General features: G+C 29.3%; 1 protein-coding gene across 1 annotated transcript; it reads right to left on the bottom strand.

The window, feature by feature from the left end:
• Window positions 1-4846: 4846 nt before the first annotated feature.
• On the bottom strand, window positions 4847-6073 carry LOC130673931 (putative ankyrin repeat protein RF_0381). Its single transcript, XM_057479146.1, has one exon. The coding sequence runs from the start codon at window positions 6071-6073 to the stop codon at window positions 4847-4849; it is 1227 nt and encodes a 408-aa protein (XP_057335129.1).
• Window positions 6074-18796: the final 12723 nt, after the last annotated feature.

Here is an 18796-nt window from a genome sequence, read left to right as displayed (position 1 = left end):
AGTAAAAATTACGATTAAAATTGCGGCCTCTTAGAGTTGAGCTAGAGAGCTCATCTGTTAGGAAGATTTTTTTTTCGGCACCACCAACATTTCAGAAGATAGAAGCAAAAAAAAAAAGTTTTTTATTTACCCTAATCAAAAAGGTCTATCTATATACAGTAAAACCCGTGTATACATATATATATATTAGGGTGTGTCATTTCAAGGCTATATTTTTTTTTTTACTGTTATACCAGAAAATCTGGTAGTATATAGAAAATAAAAAATTATGCCGCTGGGTGAAAGGGTTTAAGTCCAATAGCGGCTTAGCTCATCAAATAATTCGATTTCCCATTTAAATAACACGAGAAATTTTTTTTTTTAACTTTGAGTATTTTTAACTCGTGAACAAATTAATAGATCGAATTGACTAATACACACTTTTGTAGGAAATTGAACGCTCTACAAAAAAGGTCTCTTATCATTTTTCGATCAATCCATCTGTTCTGAAGTTATTGGAGCTCGAAGTCAAGTTATAGTAAATTTCGATATCTTTCCACTTTTCCGGAAAAACTATCAGACTTATCACAAAATATCATAGTGTCTTTTTTGTAGACAATTTTATTTCCTACAAATTATTATCAGTAAAGTTTTTTTAAATTTCGCATTGTTTTCTAGTTATTTTCATTTTAATTTTAAGCTCTTAAAAAAGTAGTGTTCTGATCGATTTCAAGAGCTCGACATTGAAATGAAAATAACTAGAAATCAATGTGGAATTTGAAAAAACTTTACTGATAATAATTTGTAGAGAATAAAATTTCCAATAAAAAAGACCCTACAACATTTTATGATAAGTCTGATAGTTTTGCCGAAAAAGTAAAAAGATCTCAAAATTTACTATAACTTGACTTCCAGCTTCAATAACTTTAGAACAGATGGATTGATCGAAAAATGATAAGAGACCTTTTTTGTAGAGCGTTCAATTTCCTACAAAAGTGTGTATTAGTCAGTTCGATCTATTAATTTGTTCACGAGTTAAAAATACTCAAAGTTAAAGAAAAAAATTTCCCGTGTTATTTAAATGGGAAATCGAATTATTTGATGAGCTAAGCCGCTATTGGACTTAAACCCTTTCACCCAGAGGCATAATTTTTTATTATCTATATACTACCAGATTTTCGGGTATAGCAGTAAAAAAAAAAATATAGCCTTCAAATGACACACCCTAATATATATATATTAGGGTGTGTCAAAAAAAAATGAATTTTTTTTTCTTTAGGTCTCATAGTCTCAAAAGTTTCTTTGGGACCTAAAAAAAATCCTCCTAAAAAATCAGCTCAATATCTCGAAAATTGAGCTGGCGGTTGACAAGTTCATTTTCCCATTTAAAATACACGTAAAAAAATTATTTTTTAGTTTTTCGAGGAAAAATGAATGAAAAAAATTTTTTTTCCGATTTTGATTCTCATGCTTTTATAGGAAATCTAATTCCCTACAAAAATGTCCCCAATAGTCATGCTCGTAACTACAATACAAAAAAAGTTACAAGCCTCCAAAGTTCGAAAAAAAAATTTTTTTTGATGTATAATTATTGTTTTTACTTTATTGTTATTTAATGGGTGGTATATTTTGTTTTCTGAATTTAATTTGCAATCTTTTACAGAAAATCTATATTATTGATTGATTGACACAGGTAAAAAAAAAAAATAATCGTCACGGTTTTAAATTATTTTATACCTTGAAAGAATAATTTTCTTTTTCTTTCACTTTATGAGCATGCTAAAATAATAATTTCTTGCGAAAAAATAGATTTTCTGTAAACGATTGCAAATTAAAATTCGAAAAAAATACCACCAATTAAATAACGATAACGTAAAAACAACAATTATAAGTAAAAAAAAATCTTTTTTTTTTGCGAACTTTGGAGGCTTGTAACTTTTTTTGTATTATAGTTACGAGCATGACTATTAAGGACATTTATGTAGGGAATTAGATTTCCTGTAAGGGTATGAGAGTAAAAATCGGAAAAAAAATTTTTTTCATTGATTTTTCCTCGAAAAACTGATAAATAATTTTTTTAGGTGTATTTTAAATGGGAAAATAAATTTGTAAACCGCCAGCTCAATTTTCGAGATATTGAGCTGATTTTTTAGGAGGATTTTTTTTAGGTCCCAAAGAAACTTTTGAGACTATGAGACCTAAAGAATAAAAAATCTTTTTTTTTTTGACTCACCCTAATATATACATATATAATATCACACTTATATCAAATAAAGTAATTAAGGATTCAATTATTTTTGGTTAACAAAAACTTTTCTTTTAAGCCTCCGTCACCATACGAGGTCAGGGACGAGTGAGAAATCTTCTAAGAAAATGTTACAGTCGATTTCAAACGGTAACTAGCAACAACATCTGGAATCGTTCTGGGGTAACAACTTGATCTAAGGAAATGAGCAATTGACTTTCGTTTTTATAACATGTAAAACTCATACTAAATATACTTGTTTATCCTATACTATGAATTTTCGTTCTTAAATAAGATTTAATTATTTTTTAAATTAATACACGATGAAAATTACGAAATGTTGATTACTATGGTGATGTAATCGGAGTCTTATCCCGAGTCGAAATTTAACTTCTCTTTAAGTACTCAATATACTTAAATGCTCCTATTTTAGTACTTGAGATTCTTAAGTGGACCTAAATAAGTATTTTTCATACTTTATACTCATATTAGGTCCTATGGACTCTAAAAAATCGAAATTTAACGTCTTTAAAGAACCTATACAAACTATTCATTATCATTAGGTAGGATAAATTCTAAACTTTCTAATTAAGACCAAAGTATTCTAAATATAAATAATCGTCAACTCCTAAATAAGTTCTTTTAATTCTATGTTACTTTTTAACTTCCCGCTAAGAAAATTGTAAATTTTTCAAAATTCGGGAAGTTATTGGTTTCGGTCCGATTTACGAAAATCGAATTTCCATCAGATGTCGACGTTTCGAGGTTCTAGGAAGCTATCCTGACTAATTTCACGATGATGTCCGAGTGTATGTATGTGTGTACGTACGAGGTGTCATTCGACGCGGCTTGTTAATGTCTTGAAGCCGTAAAAATTTGAACTTAATCGGTAGGGTGCGTTCAGAGATATTTCAAAAATAAATTTTTTTCGAAAATGTTTTATTTGGATAACTTTTAATTTGCTCGATGGATTGATTCCAAAATCTAATCAGCTCTAAAACTCTATAAGCCGCGTCGAATGCCACCTCAACCATCAAAATCGGTTCATTCGTTCAAGAGAAACCGTTGACGAAAGAATTAAAAAAAAATTTTTTCCTTGGTTTTTTTGAAATTTCTCAAAAACGGCTAAATAAATCAATTTCAAAATTTGATCAGCTTCAAAACATGATAAAACGCGTCGATTGCCACCTCAACCATCAAAATCGGTTAATTCGTTCGCGAGATATCGTGGGAGAAGGAAATGCTAAAAAATGGTTTTTTACAAAACAATGGCATACAAAAGTATTTGCGAGCTCGAAGAGCTCGAAAATGTATTCACAATAATGTTTTCGAGCTCAACGAGCTCGAAAACAGCGGGAAGTTTTGGGGCTGGCCCGCAGGGTCAACTGACAGACCGATTTTTTTTTCTTATTTAACATCTTTCAGTGAACCTAACTAAACCCTATGAGTACTCTATGCGCTAAATAGCTCTTGAAGATTTTATAACAGAAAAAAATCATCTTGTTTTTCAAATCTAAAGGAACAAGTTATACTTATTAAGTGCTAAAGATTCTGTAAAAGAGAAAAATTAAATTAAAATAATAACATTTAGTTTTCACATTCTTAATAACAAATTTTTATTAAATAATTTATTTGCTTATTAATAATAAAGAAAATAATAAAAAATACACTTATGACCCTGATTCTCCAAAATAAAAAAAAACAAAAAGACTTACATCATCAGACAGTGAGGTAACAATTCAAGATTTACCTGATCTTAATTCAAATGAAGAAAATAATTAATAATAATAATTTAAATTATATTAATCATATAATGCAAAATCATAAAATATAAATCTACTGTGATAAGAAAAAAAAAAAAAACTAACTAACTAATAAATAAAAATTCATTTCAATATCTAATAAATCTCTATGATAAATTTCATTTTTTAATTTTACATTATTAAAAATACATGTAACGTTTTTTTTGTAGATTTATGCTATTTTTAAGCCGAAAAATTTTTATGAAGAAAATTCACTTTTCAGAGTATAACTTGCAAATAAAATTTCCATATCTTAAATCTCCTTGTATTATTTTTGCACAAAAATTTCCATCATATATAATTGGATAGAAAAAATGGCCCGATCCAATTGTATACAATTTGTATAGAAATTGTATACAATTCTATACAAATTGTATACAATTCGATACAATTCTATATATTACAATTATATAGAATTGTATATAGTTATATAGAATTGTATATAATTTGTATAAAATTGTATATCATTATATAGACTTGTATACAATTTGTATAGAATTGCCTACAATTTCTATACAGTTGTATACAATTGGATCGGGCCATTTTTTGTATATTATTTTATACAATTGTATAAAATCTTTTTTCATTGGGATGTGAAACAACTTAAAAAAAAAATACAAATAGTAAAATATTATAGTTGAAAAATCATAAGAAAGTAAAAATACCACTTAATCGATTTAATTACACACTGCTTAATTATATTGAACAACACTACACCTATAAATATGTTTCATTTTAATGACTTAGTAATTCAACTCATGATAACTACTGATTTGATACAAACTTAATAATATTAATAAGAACTATTCCTATAAATATTTCATTGTAATTTTTTCAGATCTTTGTTAGTTAGTAATTTAAAAATATCCCTCGTAATAGTACTTGGGAGTTGGATTTCATCGAAAATATCATTAGTTAAACTAATAGCATTGACTAACAATTTTTTTCGTCCTAATGCTTTTTTTAATCGATAACTTATCATTCCACCGTACAGTGGAAAAAGAGATTGAATGTCCAAATCTGAAATAGTACTATCACTAACATAGCTTAAACTTACAGCTAATTTGTGCTCACATTTATTACACAAAATATTATAAATTGTAACATTACTCGTACCAACATATGTTATCTTCATTTTTTTAATTTCGCTTAAACACTGATCGCGTAATTCACCGAATTTTTCACTATTTACGACTGCTAAATTTTCTTTACTGACATAAAAGTTCGCCGCACTTAATTTTGCAATATGTTCGGTAAATGTGTCATTAACTTTTTGTGAATGAATTATTTTTAAAGTAAATGCTGTTTCACCATCAACGTTTTTTAAATTAATATCAACACCAGCATTAAGAAGTTGTCTTATGATATTATCGTCTTTCTCGATGACTGCGTAATGAAGCGCTGAATTTTTACACACTTCCACTCTATTTATATCAACCATGCTATCATTTAATATTAATTCTACTGCTTCCGAGCTTCGGACTTTGGCAGCAAAGTGTAGAGCACTTTCTTCTGGTGAAAGATAACCACCTTCACTGTTAACATCTGCACCGTATGCCAGAAGAAGCTCTGTAATTAGTAAGTTTCCTTGAATAATGGCATGGATTATCAGTAGTCTTCCATCAAGATGAGGACCAAGATTCGGATCAGCATTACTTTTTAAAAGTAGCTCCACCATTTTTTCGTTATTTCGATCAACAGCGATTTGTAATGCTGTTCTGGCAGGACACCATTCATACCGATTCAAGATTGTACTTACAATGTCATCTCGTTTCAATAAAAACTCAGGAATTTCTTCATCATTTCGACTAACTGCGTACGGGAAACAGGTCACATAAGAAGGCACAAATAGTCGAGCATTAACGTCTGCTCCATAGTTTATTAGACTTTCAGTTATAGCCAGGTACTCCATCATAACAGCAGTATGAAGAACTGTACCCCAGTATTGACTTTTTGAATGTACATCAGCTTTCTTGCGGAGCAGATAATCCACCAATTTTTTATCATTATTGAAAGTTGCTATATGAAGCAGCGTTAAACCACCCATGACTGGAAACACTTTATTAATATCTTTAAAAACTCCTTTTTCAATCAAGTTGTAAACGTATTCGTAGGTAAAAATGAAACAGCTTAATTTCATTCTAAAGAACTTACTTTTGTTAATAATTGTCGATTTTTAACCAATGAACTTTTGAGTTAACAAACTTCAGCACTTTACTGTTAGAGTCACTGTTCACTTTGTAATAATTTAAAGTTAAATTATTAACAACCGCTGATTTTGAGTTTGTAATTTTAATACAGGAGTAACTATGCGACTGATCGTCTCAAGATCAAAAACTATTTTAAATGATGATGTCTATGGTACCTTCTATCGTACCCCCATTCTTAAATATTTATCGTCATAATTTGGGGAAGGGACAAAATGGAGTACTTAAGGAAATACTAAGTTCTTAGGGATACAAATAAGGGAATGGAGGGGGGGGGGTAGGCCCCTTAAGTGGTTCTTACTTGTTAGGCTCTAAAAATATAAACTTTAATTTGGGGCAAAGTGGGCCCTCTAAGAAATCTACTAAATTTCGGTTATTATTTTTTTTCATCTGAAACACTAATTAATTAATTTTTTTTAGTATTGGGTTTTCGTGCTTAATTATTTTAATGTTTTCTGTACAAATACACATGACACGCGGTATTACTTTTTGTATTTCCTAAATTGATTATGCCAATAATAACTTCATTAAAAAAATTTTTTAAAAATCAAAATATAAGTCAAAAAAATAGTAATTACTTAAATAAAATATATTTGAAATATATTTAAAATATAAATAAATAAAATTATATGGTACTCAAAAACTGAAATTCATCATATACAGATTCGATATTTCCTGGACATCATTTGATTTATTAATATAAATTTTAAAATCTAATCAAATAAATTTACAATCATCATATTTATTGTTTAATGCTTTGAGTATAAAAAGAATAAGTCGTCTCGCTACTTATGTCTTATAGAATTTAAATGCACTAATTATAATGAATATTTACTATAAGAAGAATTAACAGTAATTTATTCTAATTATTTTCATCGCAAAAAATATTTTTCCTGCAAAACTAACTCAAATTCATGAAATTACTATTTACGTACGATCTTTAGTATACACATTTTTACAATATTATTGATAATTGCACATAAAGAGTTTCAAACAATTGTTATAACGGCTATTTAAATAACGCTTTAAAAGTTATTTAAAATTTTTTAATGAAATTATCATTGGAGATAATTATAATTCAAGAATTACAATCATCATCAAAGAAAACAATAATTCAGACTACGAATGTTAATTATCACCATACCATAACTTTAATTACAATTGTGAATTATATTTATGTCTCCATTGCACCAAAATTACTGTTCGTGATAATTTTATTTCATAATTCAAATTCAAAATGTCTCTAAAAATAATTGAAACTCGAAGTCTAAATTAATATTATCTCTAAAGATAATGGCAATTGCAAGTCTCACTTCGTTCGTGCGATCAACTTTTCTCTCGTGGGCAATCGACAACTAACCGTACTAGTTGTACAATATATTATTTTAATAGTTTCCCGTATGAAAAAGCAATATATGAGCTTCAGTATAATTCAAAATATATGATAAATTATATAGAATTATAAGAAGTCATATATAGAGCCAAATTATACAAAATTCTGCCGAAATATTATATAATTTTATAATTTGCAACATAAATATCGGTAATATATTTTTTTTACATGCTAACCCTCGCAGATTTGAATCACGGTAGAAACACCGTGAAAGTGTAAACACCGTGGATCCACCGTGGTTACACGGTGGGTTTGTTCCATTTCACCACCGGGTATACACAGTGTATCCAGTCCGATTACGCGGTGTATCCACCGTGATTCCACGGTGGCTTGACGTCTGTGTATACACGGTGTTTCCACTGTGATTACGCGGTGTATCCACCGTGATTTCACGGTGGCTTTGTGCTATTTCACCACCGTGGTTCCACAGTGTATCCATCGCGTAGTCACGGTGGTAAAATGGAACAAACCCACCGTGTTTCCACCGTGATTCAAATCTGCGAGGGAACTTATAAATATGTCTTATAATATTTTATACTATACTTAAAGTTATATGATAAGATATATGATTCAATTATGGGTACCCCATTGTGCCCCCTATACGATTTCGCCTTTCACTCTCCTGTAACAAAGATAAAATTATTTAAAAGTAAACCCACATAGGACATTTAAAGTTCTTAACTTATTTTTAAAATTGTTTTTTTTTTCTACTAAAATTAAAATCGTCCATTTAACTATAATGTATTTTTAATAGGTCTATTGTCTAGACTGAATAATTATCCAGTTTTTCTCTTAAAATTTTCTCAAATTATCTGAATATTCTTTCTAATCTTAAAATTTAAATCGGTTCAGATCATTACTGACGATTCTATGTTATAGAAGAATTCAAACAAAGCTTAGTATATTCATGACATGAAAATGCGCGTCTTAAAAATATATATATTCTACTACTGTACAATTGTATATGATTGTCATTACGTTGATTCATGTTGAAAGCATGAATGTTTTCTGCAAACAATTCTACTGTTAAATTTCTACCTGAGCTCCAATGAGTGACGTTAGATATATTTTAACCTGACTCAGCTCTATTGTAGATACGAAAATTTTGCCCGAAGCATTATTGACGTCACTCACGTATCTCATTAGTGTTTACTTTTTTAAAGACAATAATAATATAAATTTATTTAAAAATCGAGGATGTTCTAATTTCTTATTGCTAAGAAAACAATTTGATTTTTGATTATAATAATTTATTGTATGATTTTTTTGGTAGTATTTATTAAAAATTTTAGTACTAAGAAACTAAACTAATTCTATTGTTTATAGCTATAACTTCTTCAAAATGGACTAATTCAGACTTTTTTTTAACTTCCCGCTAAGAAAATCGAGGATTTTCGAAAAATTGGTAAGTTATTGTTTTCACCCCGATTTTTGAAAGTCGTTTTCATCAGATGTCGACGTTTTGAGGTCCTAGGAAGCTATTCTGACTATTTTCAGAATGATGTCCGAGTGTATGTATGTATGTGTGTGTGTGTGTGTGTGTGTGTGTGTGTGTGTGTGTGTGTGTGTGTGTGTAAACTCTTTGTAACTTTTTAACTAATAAACCGATTCGGATGGTTAAGGTGGCAATGGAAAGAGCTTGTGGGCCCTCAACTTTCCTGGAATTTTCAGATCATTTGATCAAGCAGACTCGAAAATATTGGCGATTTACGAAAAAAAAAAAATTTTTTTTTTTAGTTTTTTAGTGATTTCTCAGAAACGACTCAAACGATCGACTTTAAAATCTAATCAGCTCTAGAACTCAATAAAACGCGCCGAATGCCACCTCGAACGTCACAATCGGTTGATTAGTTCAAAAGATATCGGCGCTGAAAAGTTAAAAAAATAACATAAAATGTTATTTTTTCCGGATAAATCAAAATATAATGTACTAAATGTTTTTGAAATCATACCAACTCTTTCTGTTTATAGTCTCTTTCGATCATCATTCAATGTTATCTAACTTGTTCTTTAGTTTAAAACATATCATCAGCAAAATATTGAGAAAACCCAGTTTTTAATATTTTTCTCGGATATTTCATATATTATTGCTCTGACCTAAGTCAAAACTCACTCAAATCTTGATTTTGATCACTGACATTGATTTCTGCCTCAATACATTTATTTCATTGAACATAATCGAGAATAAAAATTTAAAAACCGCTTCTTCATTAATAATTTTCGATTCTTAACTTGTCAAACTTAAGCAAAAAACGCAACTTGGTAGAGCTTGAAAAGCTCATAAAAAATAATCGCAGGTAATAGCATTTTCGATCTAGAAGAGCTCGAAAATATATTCAGAGTAATGTTTTCAAGCTCCGTGAGCTCGAAAACAGCGGGAAGTTTTGGGGCTGGCCCGCAGGGTCAACCGACATCCAGAATTTTTTTTTAATTTTCATCTTTAAACGCGGTTGTTAGTTCGGAAATAATCAGGCCTTTTGTTATTGTTTTCACTCCGATTTTCGAAAGTCGAATTTTCATCAGATGTCGACATTTTGAGGTTCTAGGAAACTATTCTGATTAATTTCAAGATGATGTCCGAGTGTCTGTATGTACGTACGTACGTACGTACGTATGTAAATACCTGTATCTTTTGAACGGATGAACCGATTTTGAACTTTAAGGTGTCATTCGACGCGGCTTGTCAATATCTTAAAGCTGTGAGAAATTGAACTTGATCGGTAGGGCTCGTTCAGAGATATTCCAAAAATAAAATTTTTTCAAAAATGTTTTTTTTGGATAACTTTTAATGTTTCATGGATTGATTCCAAAATCGACTGGGCTCTAGAGCTTTATGAGCCGCGTCGAATGCCACCTCAACCATCAAAATCGGTTCATTCGTTCAAGAGAAACCGTTGTCGAAAGAATTAAAAAAATAATTTCCTTTGAAATATCTCAAAAACGACTCGATAAATCGAATTCAAAATTCGATCAGCTTTAGATCTTGATAAAACGCGTCGATTGCCACCTCAACCGTGTCAATCGGTTTATTCGTTTGAGAGATATCGTTGGAGAAAAAATGGTAAAAAACTATTTTTTTCGAAAAGAACGGCACATAAAAGTATTTTCGAGCTCGAAGAGCTCAGAATGTATTCACGACAAAGTCTTTGAGCTCAAGGAGCTCGAAAACAGCGGAAAGTTTTAGGGCTGGCCCGCAGGGTCAACCGATAGACAGATTTTTTTTGTCCTATTCTTGTCTAATCTCGTGCGGGTTTTGAAACATAGAAGGATTTTTACCCTCTGCTACGAATTTTCGGTGTGGATCGGCTGGCTGTATTCGATTACCATTTGGTCTTTTGGTGCGGCATACTAGTTGATCTGGATTTGAAGTCGTTCCGGAATTTACTAATTCATTATTGTCTTCGTCCTCCATCGTACACTGTAAAAAGAGCGGTGCTAAAAATAAACTGAATTTAACACCGCGCGGTGTTAAAATAAAATAACACCGATGTAGATGGTTTAATTTTCGGGTGTTAAATAATATTTAAATAATTATTTATGTTATACGTAATTTATTTAAGAATTACACAATCCTACGCCCACTATTCCAATCGCTGATTATATAATTAATTAATAAAAATACAGTTTTATCGTATAGTAATCGAGTAAATAAAACTATTTTTGTGACAGACACTTGAAATGTACAACAATTAGCGCCTATGGCCGGCAGCTAAAAATATTAGATAAGATACAGCTGGTAAAAAAGATACCTAATCGTCCTAATAGTGACGTCATCAACAGATGAAAAAAATATTTTTTGGTTACATGTGCGATAGCAAACGACCAAAAATTATCGAACTAACGAGCCATCTTGTGACAAAATTTATCATCATTTTTCGTACACTTACTGACATCTCTCTCTTTTTCAACAAGTCAGGAAGGCTACAACGGTATATAATTATTACTTTCTTCAAATTGTCAAAAAGTATATTAAGCGCCTCAGTTTTTATAGTTTGAAACAACAAAATTTTACTTGTGTTTGTAAGCTTTTAATGTATGTGAAAGAATTAACCTAAAGTATTATTGATAAACAATAAAATTTAAAGACCAAGAGTGACTATGTTTTTTTTATCAATATATTTTAGAGAATCATTCTTATACTTTTTCGCTTTTAATATTATATTATTTATGAATTACCTTCTTTGATGCGGGTTTATTGTTCAAACAATAAAAATCAATTGAAAATCCGAATAAAATTTATCATTTATTTTTTTGCGTGTATATTATTAAGTCCTATAAATTCTTTGATCTCTGGGTAGGACCTAAAGAAAAAACAAACTAACTAATACGTAAAAATTTCAATATCCAATAAATCTCTATGAAATATTTCATTTTTTAATTTTACATTATTAGAAAGACATATAACAGTTTTCTGTAGACTTATGCTATTTTTAAGCTGAAAAATGTTTATGATGAAAATTCACTTTTGAAAGCAACTCGTGAATAAAATTTCAATATCTTAAAGTCTCCTTGTATTATTTTTGCTCAAAATTTTTCATCAGTTATTTAAAATTTTTAAAAAAATTCGTAAATTGTCTTACTCGTTGAACTTATTTTAATTATAAGTAATTCAAGTAAATATAAAAACTGCACGAGCCTACTAATTTTTTTCTGGATATAATTTAGAATTTCTAGAGTGTAATTCAAATGTGATTGATAGGATTAACCAAATATGGTAGAACCATAGATCTAGTAGGTCCTAATGGATAATGTAGAATTCCTAGGTCTTAATTAAGATATGGAGTATCAATAGGTTCTCTAAAAATACTTTGACCACTGTAGAATAAATAGGACTTGTTTAGATTCTGGATTATGCTTAGGCTCTAAAAAGTAGTTACTATATAAAATTTTTACGCCTATTTAACGACTGAACATGTCATTTTTCCCCATAACCGACATTTAGAGGTTTTATATAGGATTTAATTTTCTATAGAAAATAAGTACCCAGTAAGTCCTTTTCGTTCTTAATTTTAGAATTTCTCGGTTCTAGAAAGGTTTAAAATTTCGACTCGAGTAATTGCCAATGTTTGGTCGAGCGACGGCAGTCAGACATCGGCCAACTTACGGCATTTTTTCCATTAACGGCGACTTTGTATGGGTGTTATTTTCTCATTCAATTTAATTTTAAATGATTTGAGTGTTCATATTATTTCAAATTATTTTGAATTGTCCGAGGAACCAGAAATTGCGATATTTCTTTCTTAGTCAATTTAATTCGAAATGATTCGATAGTTTCAATCATTTTCAATAAATTTTAATCATAAAACATTATTTTTTAATTCAATATGATTTAAAATGTTTCATTCTAAAATTTATACTCGAAAGCAAAATAATTCAGACAATTTGGAATTATTCAAAATGATTAAGAGTTACGTAATCTCAAATGATTCCAAATTAGATTTCTCAATCCGATTATAGAAGATATTTAAAAGCCTTAATTATTCATAAATAAATGATGAACGAATAACTTTAATTAAATAAAATAATTTGTAAAACAGATTTAATAGTTTGTTACAGCCTAAATAAATTATAAATATAAATATCAATATATCTTTCAATTTCTTGAGTTTATTTCCTAGTAATTTAATTTCTATTAAATAACAATTTAGTCCTTTTTTTTTCATTAATTATTTTTTTTTTATTTACATATCACATTGAAATTATAAAACATCGAGTATATATAATATTTGGATGTTGCGTTATGAAAGTATATTTGATTATAGAAAACATAAAAAAACACTTATTAATCCATGTATCAACATAGTTATGGAGATTCTACTCTGTTAATTAATTAATTATTCGTGGGTCCATATTTCAACATCACAATTATTTCTCACACCTTTTTGTAAGCTATTGAAAGCTATCTAATAGCTAGTTACAGGAACGATACGGTATTGTTATCATAAGTATACGTATTGTTGTGGTAACGATCTACGAATTGCTATACTTGATCTTTCGAGGAACTATACCTTTTTTCCGTGTAGGATTATATATAATCATATATAACTAAACAAATATTTTTTTATCGGGTGTATAGCACATACTCATAGAGCAGATCTCAATCCAGCGATAACCAAAGTTGAGCAGCATCAACGTGGGACATCAATTAGATGGTCGAACCTTCACATTTACCTTTACCTTTACCGACTGGTTACTGACCTGCACCCGACTGAGTCGGGTTCCAATCTTTCCGTGATAGTAAAATAGCAGTTAACCGTTGGATAGTGTGTTAATTTTTTTAATTTAAAAATCAAGGATATTTATAATACTAAAGACAATAAATCTTAATGTAATTAATTTAATGTTAATTTACAGATATTTTATGAGTTACAATATTTATTCATGCACGATTACATATAATTATATATGGTTAGACCTTGCAAATATTTAGACCTGATTATATATATAGAATCATATATTATTATACAAAATTATTTTCTATCGGGCATTTAATGCTGTGGTTATTGCTTACATATAAATTTTATTCTACGATACTATGATTCTAACACGATTCTACTATCATTCGCTCGCAATTTTTCCGTGTAGAAGGTGGAATGATATTTTCTAAATCATTATTTGACAAGTAGAAATATAATTCTCTGATAAAAGTATGTGGAAGATGTAATTCATAAAAAATATTATAAATTATCTCCTCAGAATCTTTTATGTAATTAACTCTTTTCAGAGCTTTTCGCAGTTTAAAAAAAATCTTAAGCTCATATATTGGGTATTCTGGAAATGCAGGGTTACGTTTGAGTATATTGTTTAAATCAACATACTTCAAATAAGGTGCCAAGTATTGCACATTTTTATGCAAAATATTAATAAATGTAATATTACTGCCTTCTAACTGATTTTTTGTCATTTTTTCAACTTCTAAATGACACTTAGTTAAGTAATGATTCAATTCCTCTGTACTAACAGCTTGAATATTCCGATCACAAACATAAAAACCCGCTGCTATCAATTGTACAATATGTTCCTTAATCATTGAAATAATATTCGGTCGAAGTTCTATTTCGGAGTCACACTCGATTGCTAATTTACCATTAGAATCCAGAGCATTAACATCAACACCGGCCTCAAGCAAATATAAAATAGTTATATCTTCATGGGTCCTGATAGAGGTGATGAGAGCGTGATGAAGTAACAATTGGGATTCGTAGAATGACAATAAATTATTATTTTTGTTACTAACATCAATCGTGTCAGCGAATATTAATGGCCAATCAAAAAACACTTCCCAGTTACATACTGAAATAGCTGCATGAAAAATTGTTTGTTTGTAACCATCATATTCAAATGTACTAAAAAGATCTGGCGCATATTTTATTAATACATCCATGGCATTGTAGTTTCTAGTTTGAACGGCTCTGATAATAGGAGTGAATCCTATTTCAGATCTAGCATTAATATTAGCGTTATTATCTAATAATAATGTTATAATTTCCTTTGTTCCTCTCGCGGCGGCAATGTGCAATGCAGTTTCTCCAGTCCTCCAATTGAAATTTTTAATCTCAGCATTAACATTTACCCCATTTTCTATCAAATACTTGACGATATCGTAATTGGAGGACGCGACGGCGGCATGTAAGACCGTAATTTGATTTTCACGTAACCGTTTGTGTACATCAGCACCAATTTCTATCAATTTTTTAAATATTTTGTAATTCCCAAACATTGCAGCCGGGTGTAGAAAAGGTACCTCGCATACGTAATTATAAGTGCTATTAACATTGATAATTTCAGCGTTAAAATTATCTATATAATTTTGAGATAATATAGCGGTCCTGAGATGACAGAATATTCCGGCAAGATTCTGTCGTAGTCTTTTTTTGCACATTTTTAATTGTTGCATTCTTGATTTCCTCATTTTCGATTTTCGTAATCCTGAACCTGATGAGTTCTAAAGCATCAGAAAGAAATAGATGAAAGCTTAATTTTATTTCAAATCAACAACTTTACTAATTAAGTTTAATAATTTTTATTTTTATTTGTTTAGAACGATATAGGGTAAGAGCACTAGTACCCAGCCCCTAACCAGTAGCCAGCCAGTCATATACTTTAACATTGGCTCAAAATATATATAGATATAATTTAACATGAGGTGGCTGGCTACTGGTTTAGGGCTGGGTACTGGTGCTCTTACCCTATTGGTCAAAAAATTTAAATATACAAAAAAAATTAATTTGTCTTCATACCTCGGTCAAAAGTACGTATTTCCGGCATCAATTTCGCGGCAAGAAGTTCAATCCTACCAAAAACAGATTCTCTGTATGAAGTCGCGCCAAGTACACGTTTAAAATTTTTTAAAAGTAAAAAAGAATTATTTTTCAAAAAAAGAAAAGTCAAATCGAAAAAATACCAAGTACCTAATATGATTCAAAATCATGGTAAACATTTTTATAAAATTTAAAAAAAAATTGAATAACAAAATTTCAATGTACTTGGTGTGCATTACTCCATGTATACTCAAGCAAAATTAATTTCTAATAAAATCAAAACATGCTCTTTTTTTTAAATAAGGTACCGGCGGGTAATAAGGCCTAGCTAAGGGAGATTTTGAATAGAATCGAAATTATTGCATTTAATTATCAAAATGTATCATAAATCTTTATTTCAATACATTATCCATAAAATGTGATGACGTAATGGTAATTTATACCACAAACAAACAAAAAATTAAACTTTTACAAAAACCATACGAATAGGCCTTATTTTACTACGGTAGGGTAATAAGGCCTCCGGTTTAAATAAACTGAAATAGTTTAATTATACTTAATAAAATTGGTATTAGAGATGAATCATCACTTAAATTTAGCAACAATACTTCTTTAAAGACAAAAGACTAGATTGATTTGCTCAGCAGCACTTAAAACTATCAGTATCCTTTTTAAGATTCAGAAGACTAGATTGTTTTTTATGATTTCTTCTGCGCTATGACATCATATGACGGATAATGAAATATATTGAAGACAGGGAACGTGGTATCGGAACTCTATAAACTTGTCGTAACATCTCTATGCAAGACCCTTCTACTAGAGTGGCCTTTAGCGGGGGCGGTTATTTTAAATATCATTTCTGTCCCTTAGGCCTTATTACCCGACAGGCCTTATTACCCGCGGGTACCTTATTTTGTAAGCACATGTGCACCAAGTACATTGAAATTTTGTTATTCAATTTTTTTTTAAATTTGATGAAAATGTTTACCATCATTTTGAATCATATTAGGTACTTGGTATTTTTCCGATTTGACTTTTTTCTTTTGTAAAAAAAACATTTTTTTACTTGTAATAAATTTTAAACTTGTACTTGGCGCGACTTTATATAAAGAATCTGTTTTTGGTAGGATTTCTTTTTAACTTCCCGCTAAAAAAATCGATGATTGTCGAAAAATTCGGGAAGTTATTGTTTTCAATCCGATTTTTGAAAATCAATTTTTCATCAGATGTCGGCGTTTTGAGGTCCCAGGAAGCTATTCTGACTATTTTCAGATTGATGTCCGAGTATCTATATGTATGTGTGTATGTGTGTATGTATGTATTTACTCTCTAAACATGAATTAGTGACAATTTCATTAATTGCGTTAGTGAAGCAGTATTCACTTGACAATCAGTGTATTTCAACAACAAATTAGTGAATTTTCACTAATGAATTTAGATTTCTAATTTTCACTAGAAAATTAATGATTTTCACTAATGATCTAGCGATATTTTCATTATTTCCACAAGTGAAACTGTTATGCACTTCTTAATTTGTGAATTTCACTAATTCACTAGTAACTTTAACTAGCAAATAATTAAATATTTTATAACATATAAATATAATTGAAAATTATGGTGCTATTTTTAAAAATTTTATTAAAAAACTTTCAAAATAAAAAAAAATAGAAGTACAGAACAATAATATATTTGTATGAAGAGTACGTCAATCATAACATCACGGATTGTTTATTTCTTCATCAGTTATTGTTTGGTATCATAACGAATATACTATTTACACTCACGCGATCACATGCGTAGATCAGCGCAGTGGATAGCGTCAAAGACTTTGAATCGGAAGGATGCAGGTTCGAGCCCAGCAGTCACCGGGATTTTTCCATCAATCAAAATCATGCATACTTCCTCTAAGTAATGATTCTAATACATTGATCACATTTCGGATCTAATTACAAGTGTCTTATATTTTTTTTCACCGATGAAATCAGTGGATTCCCATATTCACTTTTCAATTTAGTGGATTCTCATATTCACTTATCAAATCAGTGAATTTTAATTATTAATTATAAATAAAACTGAAATTAATTATAATTGTAATTAATTTCTGTTTTATTGTAAATTTTGTTTTGTTACTAATTCGAAATAATGTTGAATTCAAAAATTTTTAATGAATAATGAAGTATTTTGAGTTAATTAATTGATAAGTTAAACTAATAATTTTTTTTCTGTTATTAATTCATTAATTATTTTTTTCCTCCTATTCGGCCCTCTGTAACTTCGTTTCTGTTGAGTTTAGGAAAAAAATGGACATGGACAATTTTGTAGAGAATTAACTATCCTATCAGATAGACGAAAGTAAAATTGAAAAAAAAAAAAAATTTTTTTTTGTAGTTATTTTAAAAATTAAAAAAAAAAATTTTTACAATGTTATTTAAATAGGAAAGGAGACCCCCCTTTGCGCCAGCTCAATTTTTGAGATATTGAGCTCAAACTTTAGGAGAACTTTTTTTTTTATATTGAAGAAACTTTTAAGATACGTTTAATCGAAAAAAAAAAAACATAAAAACTTATTTTGACACAGTCTAATCTTTATATATGTATATAGAGAAGACCAGGGCATAAGTCCACCGAGTGTACAATTAATAAGAAGAGTCGAAACTTTCTAAAAAGTAAAATTATTTGATTTACAATAATTTTCATTTAATTAGTTATTGCTAGGTACAAAACTTTAGTTAACACAAATGTAAAAGTTCAATAAACAATATAGTTGTGCTACTTGATCTTACTCTTAATTTATTCGTTTATATCAAATCATAAAATTACAAATTAATAAATATATGTCATTACTTATCAGACAATTTTAAGTTCATTAAATAAAACTTCATTTCACCCTATCTTTTCGATCTAATATT

The sequence above is a fragment of the Microplitis mediator genome, chromosome 8, assembly GCF_029852145.1.
Source record: "Microplitis mediator isolate UGA2020A chromosome 8, iyMicMedi2.1, whole genome shotgun sequence".
NCBI classification, from domain to species: domain Eukaryota; kingdom Metazoa; phylum Arthropoda; class Insecta; order Hymenoptera; family Braconidae; genus Microplitis; species Microplitis mediator.
This window is presented reverse-complemented; position numbering and strand designations above follow the sequence as displayed.